We start from the raw sequence: 23,431 nt of genomic DNA on the forward strand, positions 1-23,431 counted from the left end.
CTACTTTATATTTTTGATACTCATGTGACAGCTAGAATCATAAAATTTGGATATAACATGGCCAATGGTCATGTCAATGTGCGTGCCGAATGTCATGATTCTACCTTTCCTATAAGTGTGCCAAATGATAACATATACATGTAAAAGTACAAAATCAACTTGAAATTGAGAAATACAGCTGTATTTAACGTATTAAGGATAGAAATACGACGAAAAGTCATAGGACAAAAGTTGTAGATCTCTCCAAAATGAAACGCCATTTGCTTTCTGATTTGTGATACGACTTACTGATTAGCCACCAATTACCCCGAAACTAAGGTCTGCTCCGTCGTTAAAATTGCATCCATATTTCGGAATTTTCCTGGGCCAAAAGTTATACATTTGCATAGCTTAGAATATTTCCTCAAACAAAAGAGTGTCCAGCTTTCGGGATTAGCACTCGCATACATACGTGGTAATTAAGGAAGAAAATAATACAGTTTAGTAAGTTGAAATTAATAGAAAATGGATTATAACTGAGGACATCCGGATGACAACAAATATGTAAATACCAAGTGAAAGTATTGGAAAATCAAATGCTCCTCAATAAATTATGCCGCTGTGAGTTATGGATATAAGAAAGCGGTAATCGGAGAGCAATTTAGGTGCAGGGATTCTTAGGTAATCAGATAAGAAGATGAATATTTGTGTTATTACTTAAGCTATTCCGAGGGCGGTTATAACCTCCAATGATATTCCGCCAATATCCCGCAGAATGGTCGATTGACGACTCTCTTGCTTTCTACCCAAGGAACAACCATGAATTTAAAGGAATGATGAGGAAAATGGCAATACGTTACTTCCCTGCTGGCAAGCAGTCAGAGACGTTGCCATGGTAACCCATATATTCGTTGTCGGTCTGTTGGTCACTCAATGCAGAGCATGGTAACAGCAGAAAATAGTAAATTTCTCCGTCATTTGAAGAGTAAGGTAAATTATGAACATAACGAAAGTTGTTTATAATGAAGAGACCTTTCACATACGGTCCACAGAGTTTACAGAAAATCAATAGTATAAGAAACAATGGAGGAAAACCGTTGTGGTTTTCCTATAAAACCCCCGTCGTTTCAAAGATTTTAAAATGATATGCATCTCGAAATCTTCCCCGGGATGAGTATACTCTAAATATATAATTTGGTTGAGATCTATCCAGCCGTTTCGACATGATGGTGGAACAGACAAAGAGACAAACAGACACGAAAAGTAAAAACCACCGATTCGGTCTTGAGTTGACCTAAAACAGATATTTGAAAATTTGGCAAAACAAAGGGAATTACAGACAGCGGACCCCCTACAACTTTATTTATAAGATATGCTCAGGGATTATGCGTACAAATTACTCCCATAGGCCGAGCATGGTTTGAAGTGGAGAGAAGTTACCAAGGTATCCTGAACAGTGTGGAAAGGATGATAGAGGCCTTAGCTTAGGACTGTGATGAGACAACCTGATCATGCTGCTGACATGTGCCATTTTTTCGCTGAATTCAAGGTCAAACAAAACAGGATCAGACTGTGCTGAAAAACCACTTGGTTCTGGCACTGCCTTCTAGATTCGCACTGTTCGTAACTCATGAGAGTTAACAGTGTTTTAGCTAACATTTCTCAGGAAAAGCGGAGATCAGACATTTTGTTTCTCCACCCGCCTAAAAGAACATATCGGTCACACCAAGAACCAAACCACAGATATTTCAGCGGTAGCCAAGCATTCCTACAAAACAAGGCACGGAATATCATTTGACAAGACCAAGATCCTAGTAGCTATCCCTTGGAATCTGGAAAGGATAATCCGCGAGGCTATAGAAGTCAAGAAACTTCTGAACAATATGAATTTAGGAGGAGGATATAAAATCAGTATTCTTTCATGCCCATTATTCATAGTTTAAGACATACAGACCACAACGTAGACACGCAAATCGAACCTCCGATTACATAACGGTGCGGGCAAGCCCCACTACCTGGCTGCGACACATACCTTCCAGAATTCTCACGAGACAGCCAGGGGGCTTACGTCAGCCAGAAAGGCTAGAATATAAAAGATCACGGTCAGGAACCACCCTCCTAGTATGATTGCTGCCTGGGAGACTGATTACCTCGGATCGAGTAGGGGTATTTCAGTCACCGTGACAAAGGATACGGCAATGTATTCGAAATGTCGGCAAACTGTACGTAATGTACAGAAAACAACAACACGGTTCAACCCGGAAAATTAACTAAATAACTGCATCATATTTCTTTTTTGACATTTTGGCCCAAAAAAATATTAAGACATACCACCAAGAAGCACTACTACATAATGTAACACGAGCACTTATGCAAGTCCTGCCCCGGGTAAAGGTCTATGCCGTGCTACTTCCGAGGTTAGGTTACTCGTTTGCGACTTCCACAGTTAAAATTGAAATAATAAATAAAAAGGTTCAATCTATTTAAGAAATGCAGCGATTACATTCTTATTTAATAATAAGTAGAAGTGGTACCGGTTTCGACCTTAGTCCAGGTCATCATTAGCCAATTAAAACATGAAAAACAATGTATAGGAAAAAGAAAATAAAAGATCAAGTACACTCCGGATTAGTAGAAGAGGCGATCTTAAAATGACGGGGGTAGAAACTGTAAAATTCAGAAGAAGTAAAATGTAAGTCACTTAAAAGAAACAGTGCGTAATTTTCTGAACAGCAGTATGGCACACGCAGTGTTAGGCAAAGTCTTATAATGTTTATGAAAAGCGGAGAACAATTAAATGAGCTAGCTTGTAAAAACTGTCAGGCACAGTCATAACACAATCGAACACATATGAAGATCCATAATCGTACTGAAGCTGAAGATGAGTAGATCAATTGAAGTAACTTGCCAGCTCCCGGTGATCAGCGCGATATATTCAATATCAGGCACTGTGGTTTCAAATGCCAATGTAAAATGAAGAATAGCTTAATGATCCGGTGTTTGCTTCGGTCGCGGGAATGTAAGTATATATAGATACATATAATTCAATATAGTTGAATAAGTAATTGTGCTCCTATAGAATACTTAGAACAGTTGACGTGAAAAAATAATTGTGAAGAGAAAAAAAAAAAAAAAGTAAAAAGCGCAATACGGAAACACATGAAAACATATATGCACAGTGCGCTAGTTTTTAAAATGTAAAAAATTCAGGTCGTGATTGAAGTAGTCAAAGTCGGCGCAAGGCAAGAGTTAAATTTGAATGAGAAGAACCAAAATGAAGGTGGCATTGAATTTTTTAAAATTTTTTATATTGAGGTGAAAAGAAAAGAAAGGATAAATTAATAGAGGAAGAGGAATAGTGGAATAAGAGAAGAATAAGAGAGATTGAAGTTAAACGGTGTTGAAGGATAAGATAGGGAGATGAAGGAGGGGTAGTTTAGGGTGGGTTATTGGAGATAGAAAATGTGGGTAGGAACTTTGTAAGGCATGGAAAATAGAATTGGAGTTTTGAAATTTACAATTGTTGAGAAGAAGAATTAGGAAGTCGAAAAGGATGTTGGGTTTTTAACAAATGTCGTTTAAATTGAAATTAGGGTCAAGGTGAATAAAGCAATTTTCAGTAGTGTTTAAGAGGGGGCCTTTGTTAGTGATTTTAAGTATTTTCATGTCTTTTTCAATATTGGTGAAATTATGCTTGGAGTCTTGTATGTGTTGTCCTATGGCGGAGAATCTGTTGTATTTAATTGCGTTGATATGTTCAGAGTATCCGATATTGAACTTGCGGCCAGTTTGTCCGATGTAGGAGGAGCTGCAGTTGTTACATTTGAATCTGCATACTCCAGATTTAGAAAAAGCATTAGATTTATTTAGTGATTTAGAGTTATGTAAAATATCAAAATTTCTATCGTTAGTTCTAAAAAAAAAAATTTCATGTTGTGTTTTTTAAAAACATTAGTTATTCTATAAGCATCTTGAGTGAAAGTGAAAGTGGAAAATGCACTTGGTTTTGTTATGTCTTTAGATAACGTGGTTTTAGGACGTTGTTTGAATTTGTTGATGATACGGTTTATGAAGGAGTTGTTAAAGCCACTGAATTTAACGATGTTACGGATGGTGTTCAATTCATTTTTTAAATCTTTTTTAGACATAGGGGTGTTGAAGGTACGAAAAATTAAGCTGTTATAAGTAGCGCGTTTATGTGCTTGAGGGTGCGAATAATCTTGTCGTATTGTGGTTGCTGTTTGGGCTGGTTTTCTGAATATTTTGTAAGATAAAGAAGGATCTCTAGTGATAGTTAAGTCTAGAAAATTAAGAGTTTGGTTGTGTTCTGATTCGAGGGTGAATTTAATGTTAGAGTCTATGTTGTTGAGGTGAAGAAGTGTAGAGGCTGCGTTGGTTGATTCTTCATTTAAAATCACTAATGTGTCATCGACATATCTGGCCCAAAAGAGGATGTTAGAGAAATTATTATTATTATTATTATTATTAATTTTTGTGTTTTCTAAGAAGTCAAGGTAAATTTCAGCAAGAATGCCTGAAGCTGGAGCCCATAGCCAAGCCATCTTGTTGATAAATGGTGTTATCAAAGGTAAAATAATTATTGTTGAGAACCAATTTTAAAATAGACATGAAGTCTTGAATTTCAAGTTTACTCAGGTTACTGAATTTGTTTAGGTTGTTGTTTATTATGGGGAATAATTTGGAAATTGGAATACTAAGGTACATGTTTACAATGTCAAAAGAATGGAGAGAAAAATTTGGTTGGATATCAAAGTTCTTTAATTTGTTGATTAGTTCAGAAGTGTTTTTGATAGATTTGTTGGATAAAAATAGATAGTTTTTTAGTAAAAATGCTTGGATGAATTTAGAAGTATTGTAATTAATTATTGGACGGATGAGAATGTTAGTTTTGTTAATTTTTGGGATGGCTTTGGCAGTGGGTAGGCCTGGGTTCATGTTTATTAATTTAGTAATCACTGCATTTCTTATTCCTTTGTATTGAATAGGTTGAACCTCTTTATTTATTATTTCAATTTTAACTGTGATACTTTTCAATACGGAACAATGAAATTTTTATCTTTAAATGCGACTTCCACTTCCTATTACTAAGCTATCTGAGTATTTGACTGTATTATAGACCAAAGAGGAGCACATGGCTGGCCAACATGCCCTGTACTGCCATCCGGTCGTGATTATAATAGATATAGAGAAGTATTTCCAGAAGGGTACACAGTCTATCGTAGAGACCGAGGAGGTAAAAAGGGAGGGGGGGGTGTTTATTCTGGTGAAAGAAACTTATTGTACACATGAATGGTTTACCGATGAAAGGGATGAAATATTAGGGATAAAATTAGTTTGTGATAATACGAAGGAGGTGGGAATTATAGGAACATACAGGCCTGGAAGAGAGGAAAGAGCCATGGAAATATTTGAGAAAATAGTAGATTATACTCATACAACAATAATGATATGGTAATAATTGGGGGAGATCTAAATTTGCCTGAAGTTGAATGGAATGGAGCTGCAAGTGAAGCCCATGAACAGAAACTGGCAAATTAATCTGGGAGGGAGGATTTACACAAGTAGTACAAGAACCGACTCGTCTCAATAACTTACTAGATGTATTCATGGTTAAACCATTGGAAATTGTTGATAAACTGAGGTAATTGAAGGAATAGGAGACCATAAGGCTGTAATAATGGATGTAGGACTCATACCAAAAAGGCTTAATAAGAGGGTTACACAAGACAAGAAATTGTACACAAAAACTAAAGTTGATGAATTTGGGACTTACCTTAAATCACAATTCAGTTGTTGGATAAGTGAAGGGAGAAATGTGGATACACTTTGGGCTAAATTAAAAGGAATCATTTGGGAAGGAGAGAAGAGATTTGTACCAGTTATGAAGGGTAAAATGACCTCAGACCCTGTTTATTATACAAGGGAAATAAGAAAATTAAAATGTAGAATAGTAAACAGGAAAATCAAAGAGGGTAGGGAGAGTAGAGAAACTAGAAAACAGCTAATGAGGAAACTGAATAGAGTGAAAAAGGAAGCAAAGAGAATTATATAAATGGCATACTCCAAGAGGGTAATGACCACAAAGGGAAATGGAAAAAACTGTATTCATATATCAAGAATCAAAAAGGAAACGGAATCCAAATTACTACAATGGTGGGAGAAGGGGGTGAACACTATTTAACAGATACTGAAAAAGCAAACCTATTTAGTAGGGAATTCAGAGATTCAGTAGATGATTGTCAGGAGTTGGAAACCGAAACAGAAGATAGAGAGGGAGAGAGGGAGAGACACAGAGGGAAACAAGAAGCTTCTCATTCACAAATGAAGATATTTTCAGAGAAATCAACTGCTTCAGCAAGGAAAAGTAGCAGGAAGTGATCAAATTACTGGGGAGGTATTGAAGACAATGCCTTATTTAAAATTTCTCTTTGACTATGTCATAAATAATAGTGTAATACCAAAGGAATGGAAGGAATCTGTAATAATACTAATTTATAAAGGAAAGGGTGGTAAAAGGAAACCAGAGAACTACAGACCAATCAGCCTGACCAGTACAGTTTATAAAATACTGGAGAGTTTAATATCAAAGTACATCAGAGGGATATGTGATGATAAAAATTGGTTCAAGAGGAGCCAGTATGGATTTAGAAAGAAATTTTCTTGTAAGGTACAACTGGTGAGATTTCAGCAGGACATATCAGATCAATTGGATTCAGGAGGTCAGTTAGATTGCATAGCTATAGATCTTTCCAAAGCCTTTGATAGAGTGGAACATGGAATATTATTAAAGAAATTGGAGGAAATAGGATTGGACGTACGGGTTACACGATGGATAAAAACATTTCTAAATTCAAGGGTTCAGAAAGTCAAAGTAGGAAATAATGTATCACAGGAAGAGAAAATTTGGAAGGGAATTGCACAGGGTAGTATAATCGGTCCGTTACTTTTCTTAATATACGCAAATGATTTAGGGAACAATATAACATCAAAAATAAGATTGTATGCAGATGACATAATTGTTTATAGGGAAATAAATAACATTGAGGATTGTTCAGAATTACAAAGAGACCTTGAAAGTATCCAACAATGGGTTGAAGAAAATAATACGAAGGTTAATGGAGGCAAATCAACTGTTACAACCTTTACAAACAGGAGCTTTAAAACTGAATTTGAATATACTTTGGATGAGGTAGTTATCCCAAAAGATGGCAAGTGCAAATACTTAGGTGTGAGATTTGAAAGTAATTTGCACTGGAAGGGTCATGTTGATGACATTGTTGGGAAAGCATACAGATCGTTACATGTCATAATGAGGCTACTTAAAGGATGCAATAAAGAATTAAAAGAAAAAAGTTACTTAAGTATAGTTCGTCCATTATTGGAATATGCGAACAGTGTTTGGGATCCTCACCAAGAATACCTAACAAGAGAAATAGATAGTGTGCAGAGGAAAGCAGCAAAATTTGTAACAGGGGATTTCAGGAGAAAGAGTAGTGTATCAGAAATGTTAAAGGAACTTGGGTGGGAAACTTTAAGTAAGAGAAGGGAGAAAACTAGACTTATTGGATTATATAGAGCCTATACAAGAGAAGAAGCATGGGGAGATAGCCACGAGAGGCTTCAGTTGGAAAATAATTATATCGGCAGGACAGACCACAAATATAAAATTAGAAGGAATTTGAGCAGAAGCGATTGGTGTAAATTTTCATTCATTGGGAAGGGTGTGAAGGAGTGGAACGGTTTACCAGGGGTAATGTTTGATCCTTTTCCAAAATCTGTACAGATATTCAAGAAGAGAATAAACAGCAACAGAGAAAATAAATTAAGTGTTAGAGGGCATTCAAACAGTGCAGGTTATTGCAAATAAAAAAACGTGTGTGAATAAATTAATTCCATCCCCTGGTCTAAGGAGTTGGACAGCCAAAGTAAGGGACTGCCTGCAGGGGTGAAGTACAGTGGGGACTTCGAGGGCCCTGGGACCGCTACGGTAGCTGTGAAGGCCCTTCAGGATCTCTGAAAAGTGGTGGCAAAAGGGGCTCTGGTTAAGACGCAGCAGGTTGTTATGCTACTTAGGTTCCAGAATGGGTAAAAAAAAAAAAAAAAAAAAAAAAAAAAAAAAAAAAAAAAGTAAATAAATGCAATGTAAAGTTTAATCTTATACCAGCTGTATAGTATCATTTGAAGTAATTCCACATACTGTTATCAGTTGACTATATTTGTACGTAGTACAGGAGATATTATAATAGAATTTTGTAAACAATATAAATGTATTAAGGACCAGCTGTGTGTTTAATAGAAAAAATTGTTAGTGTAAATTGTATAATAGGAAAATTTTCTTCTCTTGTTAATTTAATATTTAGTGCTTGACAATAGTGTATTTTTGTGTACCATTTGCCACCGAGGTAGACACCTCATTTGCAAATAAAGAGATTTTGATTTGATACTATCGACCACTCAGCTATATATGAATAGAACGAGGAAATGCGCTGAAGTTAAAAAGGTGTTAAAAGTAGTGTGTTAAAAATAATGTCCAATAACGGACCATTTATATTGGTATTAGTTAAAAATAATACGAAAATTACTGAAACTGCTCTGAAAATCAGGGGATCGGTCCCGGCGATCAGGAGATCGGGAAGAACGATGAAAAATCGGGAGTCTGCGCTTAAAATGGGAGAGTTTGCACACCTGGTAATACATTAGGAAAAACGTTTTCGATTCCACTTTTTTGGCTCATTCATAAGCTGACATTTGTGACACCACATATTCACTGGAAAGTGATTCTTGAAATGGTGGGGATCATGCCTGGAACTTCACTATTAGTAGTAGTAGAAAGCTAGATTTATATTACGAACTTTCAAAATAGTGTCCCAAATTCTTCTCATATTCACTCAGTTGCAGCAGTTTGCTTTAGATCAAGCATGTAAGCAAGAAAATGAGCAGGAGTTAAAGCCATATTATATCTATTTCAAAATTCTTCTTAACATTCTCATCTTGGGTCATACCAATTACGGTATACGTTATTTCCAGAGATAGGCCTACATAGCATATATAGTACTCGTCACGTAAGGCTATACACTAAAAGGCAAATATCGCTGCCCTATTCTCTCTCTCTCTTTTTTTTTTTTTAATGGCTCATCTCTGCTGCCAACTTGACTAGTTACATACTGAAATCACAAGAGATAACCATCAACAAACTAACCTCAATGTAAATATCAATAATGGAGGTTCCCTTAACCAAGTAAATGATAATGAATGATCAATCAGGATATTTATTATCAAGTCTGTTTTCAAGCTTAATGAGAAATTCATGACATACGCACACTCTCTCACTCTCACTCAATTTATCTCTGCCTTTATTTTGATATATGCATTACCATAACAGTGTTCATTGGTTACAAGTAATGACCTTCATTCCAGTTCCTTATTGACTTTAAATATCTAAGATGAAATTCTAAAAGAATCTAATTGTGTAAAGTCCACCTGTTCAATATACGTTTGCCATTTAATAAAGGGTCTGTTTAAAAAGCTACATAGTTGTAAAAAGCTTTATAGGACATGTTTCGACCTAGCCTAGAGATCATCATCTGCTAAAATAACATAAGGAAGAATGAAATATAAAAAAACAGTGATACATAAAAAAGTTTGAGATAAAATACAATTAACAAATGCAATGGAAGTCTGTGTTTAACCTTTTAAGTGCTGAGTTACCAGTTGACTGTTTAGTACCTCAGTGCTGGGTTTTATCATTTGTATGTAAAAAATTTGTAGAAGCCTCAATTTTTAACTTATCAGTGGGGTGATTAGCTTAAAATGTTTATAAATGTTGTTTGTTTATAAATCTAAATGCAAAAAGAAAATCCCACACTTATGTTCAATATTATTTTTAGAGAAAAAAAATTACACTTATGTGCCCATGCGTGCATTATCTTTATACAGAGTAAAGAGCCCAAAATAATATTATTTCTGAAAATTTATAGACAACTCATACATGTAACTTCTTAGAAGTATATAAGTTGATATTTTAAAATACTTTCCAAACCTGGAATGTGGTGATAGTTAAATGTTTTCTACTGGTTGTTTGTGATGCCGATTTGTTTATCTGCACCAACTCCACTGGCACAAAAGTTTCTAAAAAGTCAATGATTTTTCAGGTTGTCATCAAACACCACTTGACCCTCAGAGCCTGTCACAGTTACCTGAAACTCTGGTGAAGAAAAGTAATCAATCTGCCACGAAATTAGCGATAAAATAGCTTTTGTACTCACTGTGTTTTTCTTCTTTCGTTTAGGAGGAGGCTCTGTTTCTCTCTCATATACAATATTTTCGGCATTCTCTCTATCACTTTCACTTTCAAAATCGCTTAAAAATTCCTTAAAATGATTATCTCCATCATCACTTTCTGCTGTGGTTAATAACTGAAAGATTCTGTGATCCGAAATAACATCGCTGAAAGAGCAACTAAATTCTTGTTCCGCCATTTTTGTTTACATCACAGCTGAACTCCACAGACGTCTACAAAAAGCTTTGTTAAGTTACTTCCCGAAGCTATAATCTCTGATTAGTTAGTTCTACATAATGCCCAACAGATGGCAGAACATGTCAGAGATCAAATACGCACTCGAAAGTGAACCGGGAAACTCAAAAAAATTAAAATTCTCGCGCACCGTCTATAGACGGGCATAGCACTGGTGGACCGGCCGCGTCAGCCCGTCTATAGGCGGGTTAAGATGTGGATAGCTTCAATATTAAGAGGGGGGATCAAATATAAACGAGATTTTATTTTTTATTTAAATTCATTTATTGAAAAACACAAGGCAATTACAATTTATTTTTCCACATTGTTTCCTGCTTTGGAAATGCATTTGTCCCAGCGTATGGGCAGCTTTTTGATGCCCTCATCGTAAAAGGAACAGGGTTGTGTCACCAGCCAGTTGTGCATTCCACACTCACGACATCTTCAAATTGTTACCCTCCTACAGCTTCCTTAAGCGGTCCGAAAAAATGGAAATTATAGGGAGATAAGTCTGGGCTCTAAGGAGTATGATCAAGTTTAGTCCAGTGCATTTCCTGTAGCTTGGAGACAGTTAGAGCTGCAGTATGGGGCCGTGCATTGTCGTGGAGGAGGATGACCTGTCGAATCGGTTGGCCTCATCTTTTGTGGCGATAAGCAACCCTCGTCTTGTTTAACAGCTCGCAGTAGTAAGCAGCATTGATTTTGTGTCGCTCATGCAAAAAACTCGATCAGCAAAATGCCTCGCCGATCGAAAAAAAAAGGTTGCAAGAACCTTGCCAGGTAGCAGTTATCTTGGCTTTCACTGGTGCTGCCTCCCCTTTCCTCTGCCACTCCTTACTGGCTTGCTTGGATTCGGGAGTATAGTGGTGGACCCATGTTTCGTCGCAGGTGACGATCCGACGCAAAAATGCATCACCTTCTTCCGCAAACCTTGCTGTAAGTCTCTGACAGACCTCGAAAGATCTCAACTTCAGATTTTCGGTCAAAAGGTGAGGGACCCATCTAGAACACACTTTACGGAACAGTAGGTCGTTTGTGATGATTGCCTGACAGGTCCCTTAACTGATTCTGACTTGTTCTGCAATTTCTGACACTCTCGCTCGTCGATTGTCGTCAATAATGGCTTTAACCGCACAAATGTTTTCGTCTGTAATGCTGGTCCGAGGACGGCGATCGTGTTGCTGATTTTCCACACGTTCTCGTCCTTCCTTGAACTTTTTATGCCGGGTCAACACATTTGATCACCAAACTGTGCAGTCAATCTCTGGCAAATTTCCTCCGCTGTAACTCCTTCATGAGCAAGAAATTTTATAATTATGCGTTGCGCAGTAGAGGGGTGCACTTGCTCCAACATCATGAGCGTAACTGAAAAACCGGCGGGAAATATCTAACAGCCGCTCGCACCACTTCTAACCGTCCCACCTAATGATAGCAGAAGCGTGGGGCCAGTCCTACCAACTGTTGATGTTCAGGAACAAAAATCCTGTTTATATTTGATCAACCTTCGTAAAATACACTCAACAAATACAATAGAAATCTGTGATAAAAACGTACATAGATTCAAACTTGGACAAATTTAGTTGTAAGTGTGGGTTCAACCATATTTAATACAATATCGGTTGGCTGGAGGAAATACAGTACTTAAAATTATTTGTGAATACAGATGTTATATTTGTCATGCTTTGGAGAATGAAGTTTTGAAAAATCAGTTATATTTCTTCATAAAGAATACAAGTATAGCCAGGGTGTCATCTTTCCTCCAGCCCTGTGCTTGTATAGATCAGGTTAGGTCGGTGTTGACCTCCACACTGACTGGTGACCGTTCCGATGTTGTATTGGGTTAGGAATGGTTCACTCTTTATGCCGGTCAGTGTATATGGTGATCATTCTGTTATCCAAGGAGAGGGAGATAGAAGTACAGTTTCACTACAGTGCAGTTACTGGAAAGAGTGAATGAAGGAGGAAGAAAATCATAGTGGAAAAGAGCAAGACACTGGTGATAAGAAGAGATAGGAAAGGAGCTATATAAATAACAAAGATACAAAAGTACTGAGAACTTCACATACCTACTTAGTACGTGAATAAATAGAAATTAGCTGGATTGTAACATTCGAGAGTCTTCATTGTTATAGGATATAAAAATTTATTACAAAACAGATGTATTATTTAAAGACAAAAAAATAATGAATAAGACATATTACATACTCATAACAACACATACAAATGAGACTTGGCCACTGACAAAAGAGAATAGTAATAGATAGATGCAGCAGCCTGAAATTTCTAAGAAATCCTTAGAAAACAAATAGTGATTCAGTGAAAAATTAAAACACATGGAAAGAATTGAAAGTGGTAAAATAAAATGATAAAATTAATATATATTAAAAATATTGATTGTTCAGATACAGTTAATGAATTATGGCAAAAAGTAGTACAGATAGGCCAAGAAAGACCCAGATTAAGAGGGAAGGACTTTGTAAAGACAGTTATCAGACAAAAGATTCTGGAATGAAAGACACTGCAGAACGAGAAGAGGTGGAGAGATGAGTGGAAGGAGACAGGAGCCCAATTTGCTCCCCTTTTTTCTGGCTGCAACTGGCTAAGTAAAAATATTTATGATGAAGACAGAGACTAATTCATTCTATTTTGAAATATACTGCATTATTTCTTGTAACTTACCTGGTGGTCCATGAAATGTGAAGGTTTCATTGGTATTGTTAGCGTAACGTATCTCAACTTGATACGTGGTTTTAGTATCGTGCCGTCGTGTGTAATCTGGAAGCCAGTGTTTGTACCTGAGAAACAAATACTGAAACTGAGCGTTGTCATATTCAAGAGTGTTCATAAAATCTGTTAATAGGAATTATGTTACAAGACTAAACATCATGCTTGTAACATATCTTATAAGAAGGGTTTTACCATTGAGGTTTGAGATTTTAGGTATGGTAAATTGATATTCAGTCAAAGGATAAACATCATCTTACATCTTCTATCTTCTATATTCTATCTATCTATAATTATAAAAGAAAGTGTTTGTCTGTCTGTCTGTGCACGATGTCCAGCAAAATCTACAGCACTGAGATATCTGAAATTTTGAACATAGGTCGATGGAAAGGAGTCCGAATGCACCTCGAAGCCGGAATTTTCATTTTCGCTTTCGTTGGTGAGTTATGAACGAAAAACCATCGGAAAACGTGCATTGGGATATGACAATCCAACGTGCTGTCACCAAGATTAAATGCATCGAGACGCTGTCGCTAGGCAACGTACGTAAGATAGGTACAGAACACAGTATTCAAGGAGCCATTTTATGTCCAGGGCGTAGGAGACCGTTTTTGGTCTTATATGGTGTGAGGGCATATGACGCTGTTGATGCTCTGCAATGAACACGGCTCTGAAACTGATGACGAATATTATTGAAGCCACCATCATTACTGAGCATGCTGCGGGCGAAGTAGTATTCCTCGGACTATAAGTCCATTGAGTAGGAAGCCATTTTCGGTCCGCGACACGAGGAGCCCTCAGCCCGTAATATTCAGAAGCGTTTGGGTGTATGTGTGCGAAGCCCAGTCAAATCTACGGCACACAGAGATCTGAAATTTCGACATGGGACAATCGCTTAAAGTTGTAGGACTCCATCTTCGAAAACAGTGCTTTTGCCATTGTCAACTGTACGTGGACTGTTCAAGAGTTCGAAAGGCAAACACAATACAGTATACAACTTACCTCCAAATAGAAGGACATTAATATTTATTCCGAAGCTCTATAAGGAAACAATATATTTTGTATTATATAACATGGTCTTTTACATGGTTTTAATATTATTTGTACCATCCATCAACCCGGTATCTTAAGCACTGAAAGTAACAATATAATAAAAATAAAATAATGTATTTCATGCAATTTACGTCAAAACGATGTGAGTTAATAAATATAATGTTTTAATATGCTTTTAAATAAATAGTTTCGAAACATCTAACGGTTAAATTAATAAACGCGGGCAAAGCCGCGGGCACATGCTAGTATATATATAAAGCAGAAAGTCTGTCTGTACCTTATACAAATCCATACTGTTCCATCAATTTGAACCAAATTTTGTATACTTAACGTTTAGGACCCCGCAGGTAATGCCATCTACAAGAAATTTTACCAACCCTCTCCATTCCCTAGATTTAGGCCCTTCGGTATACTAACAAAGGCTAATGTAGGCAAAATATTCAATTTGCTGTAAAAGGACAAGGCAAAGCTCATTTTGAACCTCATGATGTGTAGAACAAAACTTGGTAGGGCCCTATGGGCCCCGAAAACCATGTTTTAAGGGCCTAAAACCAACCGTTTTTGAGATATCGGCATCACACTTCCCCGCTCTAGGAAATGGGTAAAGAATTGACCAGCAGTAACCATGGCAACATCAGCTCAAGGATTCTGTAATAGAATACAGGCCTGGTGTTCGAAGTAGGCATGTGCATAAATGTGGCTAAGCAAAGGAGAGATTCTGCTACACAGATGACTGTCTCGGAAAAAGCACTGTGGGGTAAGCCACCCCTAGGGGTTGTGGTTCGGAGTGGGTGGCATATATAAAAATAATCGAAAATAGTTTGAAACCATAGGTTTCTGCGTCACTAAGATGAATAGCGACACTTCGCATGTCGTTTAAGTCCAAGTTCGCCCACATCGGCATGGAGGTGAGAAGGGGTGAAAAAGGAAATATCCAAAAATAACCAAGATTATTGGTGAATGTATGTTCCAGCATAGATTTCAAACAAACAAAGGAGCAAACAAACAAAAATTGACTGTGGGGCAGGACTCCTCCAACAATGTGACACTTTGGATGCTGTTTAAGTCATAGTTTAGGCCCAGTCAGAATGGAGGTTGAGAAGTGTTGAAAAAAGGTATGTCCAAAATGACTATGGATGTACAGTATGTGTTATATTCCAGCATAGCTCTCAACTAAAATTGGTGCACACATAACTTACTACATTAACTGGAAGAAAATTATGTGGGGTAAGACATGCTAGCATCCCTGGAGGAGGGGAAGATACTAAAAAACAATCGCAAATGATATTAAAGCCGAATCTATAGTTTTCGGGGTCGCTTAGATAAATACTGACACTTTGGATGATTTTAAGTTGAGGGTAGGGAATTTGATCCCGGCCCTTATTTCTAATCCCGGGATTTTGGAATTACACTTGGTCAGTCCCGGGGGATCCCGGGATTATCCCGAGATTGAAGGTTACAAATAAAAAATAAGAACATCTTACAGAAATCAGCTGCTTAATTAACAATTCTGGAAAATTCATTTTCATTTAATGCTTCAGGAGACATAATTTTCATGATATTATCTATTTCCAGCTGAAGCTTTTCTTTGAGCATCAAATAACATATTGCTGTATTTGTAGGCTCGACTTGCGTATTTTATTCTTCCTCTTCGTCATTCCTTTTACCATTTAATCTCTCAATTAAAGACACAATCTGGTTTTTTTATTTTTTATTATCAGGACTTTGCTCGGACTTGAAAATGTAAAGCTTTATATCATCATCGAACGCCAACGCCACATTGGCACTATGAGGATTTTGTAGGTAGCATAATATGCCACTCAACTCATTTCTTCGTCGATTTTTCATGCGCTTTTGCAAATGTATCTTGAATTTGGAAGCCAACTAGGAGTAACTGTCATTTAATTGCTTAAAAAGAAACTTACGGGCAGCATGAGCTGTGCATAAATTCGCATCAGTGCAATAGAGTGCTTCTACAGTTAATTTGACTGGAGCCAAGACTTCAATGATTTCGTCGATGAAATCGAAATCAGACTCTTCCAACTGCACTGGATTATTCAAACGCACTGAGGGTTTCGCTTCACGCAGTCTATTTTGCAAATTTTTAAAAATGTCAATCCCGAAAATCCTGGGATCCCAAAAATTGAATCCCGAAAACTACGGGATTGAAAAGCGGCCAGGATCCTGGGATCGAATCCTCTAGTTGAAGGTCAATCCCCATCACAGCTCTCAACCAAACTCAGTATGGATATGACTTACTATCTCGAAAAGATACCGTCGGGGTAAGACATCCCTGGGGGAGTGCCTGACATGTAAAATAATCGAAAACAGCTGATATTAGTGTCGAATCCATAAGTTTTGGGGTCACTGAGATGAACGGTGGCCCTCTGAATGTCGTTTAAGTCCAAGTTTAGCACCCATCGGCATGGTGATTCAGAAGGGGTGATAAAGAAAACGCCCAAATTCATCAAGATTAAAATTTTTTTTACACAGTTTTCGATGTCAATCGGCTGATTGCTGACATTCACAGTGACAGTTGGAATCGTGTACATCATACCTATAATGCGACGCATAAATACATTTCGTTATAATTTATTTTTATTATTTGTTTGAAAGGATTGGCTAGTTCCCAGACTATCTGGGCTGCCACAAGGAAATACTTTAAGGCAAAACAAAAGAATCTTAAGTTAGAACGTACAAGTATACACATAACAATATTTCTGAATTTATGAATTCGCAAAATAGTTCATAGATAATCAATCAACATCACAATTAAGAAAACTTAAAAAAACATTTGAAATGGGTAATACAAATCCAAAAAGTAAAAAGGTGTGAAAGAGGAAATTACCAAAATTGTAGATGTTCGTGTGTATAGTACCTTCCAGAATAGTTCTCAACCAAACTTCGTACAAATACAAATTACTATCTCGAAAACATACTGGAGGAGTAAAACACCTTCTAGCAAATCTAGGGGAGGGAACGACGTACTAGAATAATAGGAAACAAAGAATATTAGCGTCGAATCCATAGATTCCAGGGTCGCTGAGTTGTATTGTGGCACTCTGGATGCCGTTTAAGTACCAGTTCAGCTGCATAGGCATGGCAAAAAGCGGTGATGAAGAAAATTCCAAACTTACCGAGATTAGTTTAATTAACGTGAAACAAAATAATCCATATGACTTGAAATTAAACACATAACAATAACTTCTAAATTACAAAATAGTTCTTAAACAGTCAACATCACAATAACAAAATCTATCTTCACACATAATGAACAGGTGATAAAATACCAAAAATTAACAATCAATAAAATGCCTGGGCAGCGCCGGGTAATATGGCTAGTTATACAATAAAACATTCGGAGGATGCATAGCTACAACAATGCAATAACATTTTATCTTAAAATTATTACACATCTCCCACAGCATACAGGAATCATCATCATCATCATCATCATCATCATCATCATCATCATCATCATCATCATCATCATCATCATCATCATCATCGATTTGCCCTTCCAGCGAGCTGGGTAGGGTGTTTGAAAACAAGAGTCTTCCAAAGTTGTCTATTCAAAAACATTTTGTTGTCCAAGACAGATTCTCAATTCCATCTTCTTCTCTCTACGTCTTCCCTCAGTTGGTCCATCCATCTTCTTCTTCTTGGTCTTCCAGCTGGTCTTCTACCTGTAATTCTCTTTTCCAAATAAGCACATGGGTAACCTTGTGCTATTCATTCATTTAACATGCCCAAACCATTTAAGTCTAAAAGACCTAAGTCTTTCCGCCATCGATTCATTTAGACCTAGGTTAGATCGGATCTCATCATTTTTCACATGATCAAGTCGGGTATTTTGGAGGGCAGTTCTAAGAAATTTCATTTCAGAGGCTTGAATCCTACTACAATCCTTTGATGTTAGTGTGCAGGTTTCCAGATAATGTGTAAGGATGGGAATGAAATATGACTTGTACCGGGTCATTTTGTTCTTTGTGGGACCTTCTCATCCCATAGTAGGTGTCTAACGATACTGTAAAAGTTAGAGCATTTGGTTACTCTGTTTGTTATTTCTATCTAAGCTCTGTTATTACTAGCCATTACACTTCCTAAATAACTGAATTGGTGTACTACTTCAACTTGGTGGTCCTGTATTTTTATGTTGCATTCTGTATTATGTCTGCTGATACTATATCAAATATATGAATTTATTATTTTTTGTGCTTTCTTATACAAGTGAAACTGAAAAGGAAACTTCTTCGAATTAAGTGTGGTCTACAAAAAATTCACATTATTAAGTATTGCCCAATTTTAATTAGAACTTTTCAGTACATAGGTAAGGCTGGTCTTTTGCGTATTGCCCAATTTTAATTAGAACTTTTCAGTACATAGGTAAGGCTGGTCTTTTGCGCCTTAAAACTATTTCCTCATGTCGGAACAATGTTTTCACTCCTTATTTTTGGGTGCAGCTACCAAGTCACAGTAACACACGCAAATGTAATACCCTGGAATAACATGATTAGAACTTATATTTTACCCTGGTCTTCACTAAAATATCTTTCATTTTAATTTTCCAAAGTACAGAAAAACAAAAACAAATTGGGAGCACATCTGTTAATAGGAATTATGTTACAAGATTAAACATCATGCTTGTAACATAAGCCTTTGAAATGCAGGAGCAATTCTAATTCGGAACAGAACACTATATAGGCTACGTTAAAACTAGATGCAAGAGAGAGAAACTTCATCAGCTATTGTAGCTTTTACAAAATAAACATAGATAATTGTTTAACTGTTGTGAACTATGCATTAACAATTTTTAAATAGCCTACGTTGTTACTTACAACCTACAGTACACCACAATTATAATCTGAAGATTAATGCACTGTTACTTTAACAGTAAATTCTAGAATTCCCTTCATTATGTTTAACTCTAATACGAGAATCACTACACTGCAATAATTACCTTGATGTTCTTTTACTGGTAAGGCAGTGGTTTTCAACCTTTTTGAACCCATGGCTACCCTGACCAACAACATTCCTTCCACGTCTTCCCTGGGGGATACCCAGTAAAAACTATTGATATTAAAAAATTAAAAAAAATACTAACCAACGTACAAAGAAAAACTCATTCACACAAAGTGCAGTATGAAAAACCTTCACTAAGTTATGGAAAACAGAACATATAATGCTCTTTCTAATGGTATTAAGACTTAAAAATTAAAACAAAAATTAAAGGAAAATTACAAAAACCAACATATATAACCCCATAAATATTTATCAGTGTGGAACTTGCGCTTGCTTCTTGTTACACAGCTTGTCAAATCTTGGCACTAATTGACAAAAATTGACTCTAAATTTCTTTCTATACACACAGTTTTGACCTGTATTTGATTTTTATGACAGCCACTATTGAAAACTCAAAAATCCAACTGCAGGTCCTATCTCAGACATCACACCAGAGGAAGTCACCAACGCAATCAGGAGTATGAAGAACCAAAATGCGCCAGGACCAGATGATCTTCCGGCAGACTTCTGGGAGTTGCAGGAATTAAAAGAACCCATGATCAACTGGCTGACCAACCTTTTCAATGCCAAAGTTGACTCTGACTCTATTCCCAGTGACTGGGCTACAAGCATCACTGTGCCTATTTTTAAGCAAAAAAGTGACGCAGAAGGATGTGCAAATTACTGTCCAATTCACCTCCTGTTGCACACAATAAAGATTTTAAAAAGAATCCTCGATCGACAACTGCGCGACATCGTCAGCATTAGTACCACCCAGTGCGGCTTCGTCAAGGGTGCTGGAACAACAGACACCATCTTCGACGCCAGAATGCTCATTGAAAAGCACCAAGAGAAACAACAGCCACTGATATTGCCTTCCTTGATCTTGAAAAGGCTTTTGACCGTGTTCCACATTGTGTGATATGGCATGCACTTCATGACCACGGCGTACCAGAAATGCTTATCAATTGGATCAAGATGATTTACACGAACACCACAAGTCGTGTATGTTGCGCTGTTGGCATCTCAGAGAGCTTCCCAGTGAAAGTTGGTGTACATCAAGGCTCCGCATTGTCCCCATTGCTCTTTGTTCTCCTCAGGAACACAATTACACGGGACCTGCAGAGGAGCGTCCCTTGGACTCTCGTATATGAAGATGATGATGCACTTGCTGACACCACCAGAAGTGAATTGCAGCATCAAGTTGAAGATTGGAACAACCGTTCTCACAGTACGGTGTTAGACTGAACAAAAAGAAGACCGAATACCTGGAAACCATCCCAAGCAACGGCTGAATTCAAGTTGATGGAGAGACTGCAACGAAGACTCTAAGCTTCAGGTATCTAGGATCTTGCCTTCAGACTGATGGTGGAATACATGAAGAAGTGCGAAGTAAGATAAAGGCAGCATGGATGAGGTGGAGTGAAGTCACAGGCATACTCTGTGACAGAAGGATGGCAGTACATCTGAAGTCCAAAATATACTGCATGATAGTATGCCCTGTTGCTTTATACAGTGTTGAATGTCGACCAGCTGACAAAGTTACAGAGCGCCAATTACACACTATGGAAATGAGCAGGCTCCATTGCTCGATGGGCATCACACTCCTGCATCACGTCAAAAACGACACCTTCTGCCAGCAAATGGGCATTGCAACCATCACTGGAAAAATGTCTCCAATGGTATGGTCACGTCCATTGTGCTGCACCTGGAACAGTTGCCAGTATCACCCACACCTTTGAAATTAATGGGCGAGGACCATACGTACGTCCAAAGCAGCGCTGGCATGACACAGTGAATGCTGATATGAAGACTCTGGACTTAAGACCACATGATGCCCAAGACCGTGCAAAATGGCCAGCCAAGATTAGAAAAGCGAACCCTGCTTCAGCAGGAAAATGCTAGGAGGAAGAAGAAGAAGAAGAAGAAAAAGAAGAAGACTGTTGAAAACTCACAAAGATGGGAGGTTGCAAAAGAAATTAATTATTTTCATTGCTCTCTTGCTCAAGCTTGTCAACTCCTGTTTTTTGGCAACATGAAAGTTCATTTTTAGTAAAGAATCTGACAAAAATTATAATCAGTTCTTCCTCTTCTGCAAAACTGAATTCTGAAGGAGCATCACTAGTGAAAGGATTTTGAACCCATTGATACTTGCACAGTTTTCAGGAAAGTAGGTTTCAAAATACAAACTGAATTGAGATAAGTGCTCTTCAAATATGGAAACAACATCTGCAGTAAGAGTCTACTTCATTTTCTGTTATGAAATGCTGCCTATTTCTCCTCCTTCATTGAGCTTCATTATGAAGGCCAAAACTTAAGTCATGAAGCTGAATCACAGAGTTGCATTTCCTTGCAGAAACTTATTCATAGAGTTCAATTAGGAAAAAAAGATCACTTAAATATGAAGTCTGTAAATAAAGTAGTGGCAACATAGTTCAGATACTCACAAGAGATCAGGCACGCGCAAACAGGATATGGGAGTGGTCAGGTGGCGCTGATGTCGATGTATAGTGTGCATTTGACAGGTATTCAGTTGGGGAGAGTGGTGGTGCTGTGTGGTATAGAAGTGAAAAGTGTCAATTTCACCTCTCTAAAGCCTGTTTTCAAAAGGCGACCAGTGTTCGCGGATTAAAATTGAAGTGCAGGATGGCTGCATGATGGGCCACAGCATTTCATGTGGGTCGGAATGAGATTGTGGATTTGCTAAGCACCAGTCGGCCATTCATTCCTCAAGATCAGATTGACATTGTGAGCGGTCTCATTTCTGTAGACCATCGATGGAGAAACCCTTCCAAGACTGCAGATTTCTTGACGTGGCATCTGTATTCCACACAGTGGGGTGCTTCGCCACTGTCATCATCAACAGAGAACACCTAGCCAATGATCCCCTACAGCTTTGCGACATTTGGCAAAAGGTAATAAGACTTGTTACGTTGAAGGAATGTAATGCAATTGTTACTTGTTAGTTCATTAAATATTGTGTTCTCTCAATATTGCCACTACCTTATTTACAGTCCCCATAAGTAACTTTCAACAGAAAATCATTGTCCATAATGCACTTAGCAATGACATGGTTTTCTTCTTTTAGATAATACATTTCCCGCCTACATTCAAAAATGCACGATAATACATTTTCTCTGGAAACCATCAAGTGTTAATATATTAAAGAAAGAAGTATGCTCAACCCCCATACATCATGGCACATTTTGCTAAAGAATTCAGCTTTAGGAGGTCGAGTTTCAATTAAGTTCACCACATTTATGGCATTTTGCAGAATTCATTCAAATCAACACTGCGCAGGTTTCTGAGACAAGCTTATGCGCGATCCAATTCACACAAACACGCAATTCCTTGAGTGTGGGCGACAAAAGAAAATAAAATTGAAGGGGGAAAGATACAAAATACAAACATGTGACAATTTAATTTTTAAAAATCAATTTTTTTTTTTTTGTATTTTGACACAGCTGTGGAGGTCATTCAAGTCGCTGCAGTGTGCCACGGTGAACCGGTTGAAAACCTACAAATTAAGGTATTATTTTAAAATCTGTATAACTGAAAATAAAGCATACCAAACTGCGGTGTGTCTTCTGGCTTAGATGGTACAGACTTCAATTCCAGCCTGGCTGGGAATTTTAGCCAAGCCTGGTTATTCTCGATTTAGTTTGTTAAAGGAGAACAAAACACAAACCATATTTATGTAAATAATCCCCGCCCCTAATTTTAGGAAGGATAATGTTTAAAAATGAGATGAACTAAAACTCCTACCATCGAAAGAATAACTTGGCATAAACAAATATTACATATGTCTCCACGAGGCACATGTGGTCTTTACGCAAATATGAACACGTAAGCTGCTGAGCCTGAACATATTTGAGATGACGAAAATACATTATAACTGCTATAAAATATATTTTCCATGAAAATTAACAAGTAAGCCTACTTACGTGACAGATATTTCATCAATCTGCACTTGCAAGAGGCTAAATTCCCTGTAGATCAGAAGATCGCTGTCTGTTGCATCACTAGAATCCTCTCCTAAATTAGTTACAAATTCGTCACATTCACGTCTAATACACTTCTTACACCCGGTCTCTTTTTACTCAGATACTAACAGGACTGCCGCCTCCATGATGTAAGGGT

The 23,431-nt window shown here is 37.4% G+C and overlaps 1 protein-coding gene across 1 annotated transcript in view; it reads right to left on the minus strand.

The window, feature by feature from the left end:
• The window catches only part of LOC136858297 (uncharacterized), a 285,771-nt gene that overhangs the window by 215,825 nt on the left and 46,515 nt on the right, over positions 1-23,431 (minus strand). Inside the window, exon 3 of the mRNA XM_067137726.2 lies at positions 13,193-13,308. Within this exon, the coding sequence (XP_066993827.2) occupies positions 13,193-13,308 (116 nt within the window). The remainder of the gene's footprint in view (positions 1-13,192; positions 13,309-23,431) is intronic.

The sequence above is a fragment of the Anabrus simplex genome, chromosome 1 (genome assembly GCF_040414725.1).
Source record: "Anabrus simplex isolate iqAnaSimp1 chromosome 1, ASM4041472v1, whole genome shotgun sequence".
Lineage (NCBI taxonomy): Eukaryota > Metazoa > Arthropoda > Insecta > Orthoptera > Tettigoniidae > Anabrus > Anabrus simplex.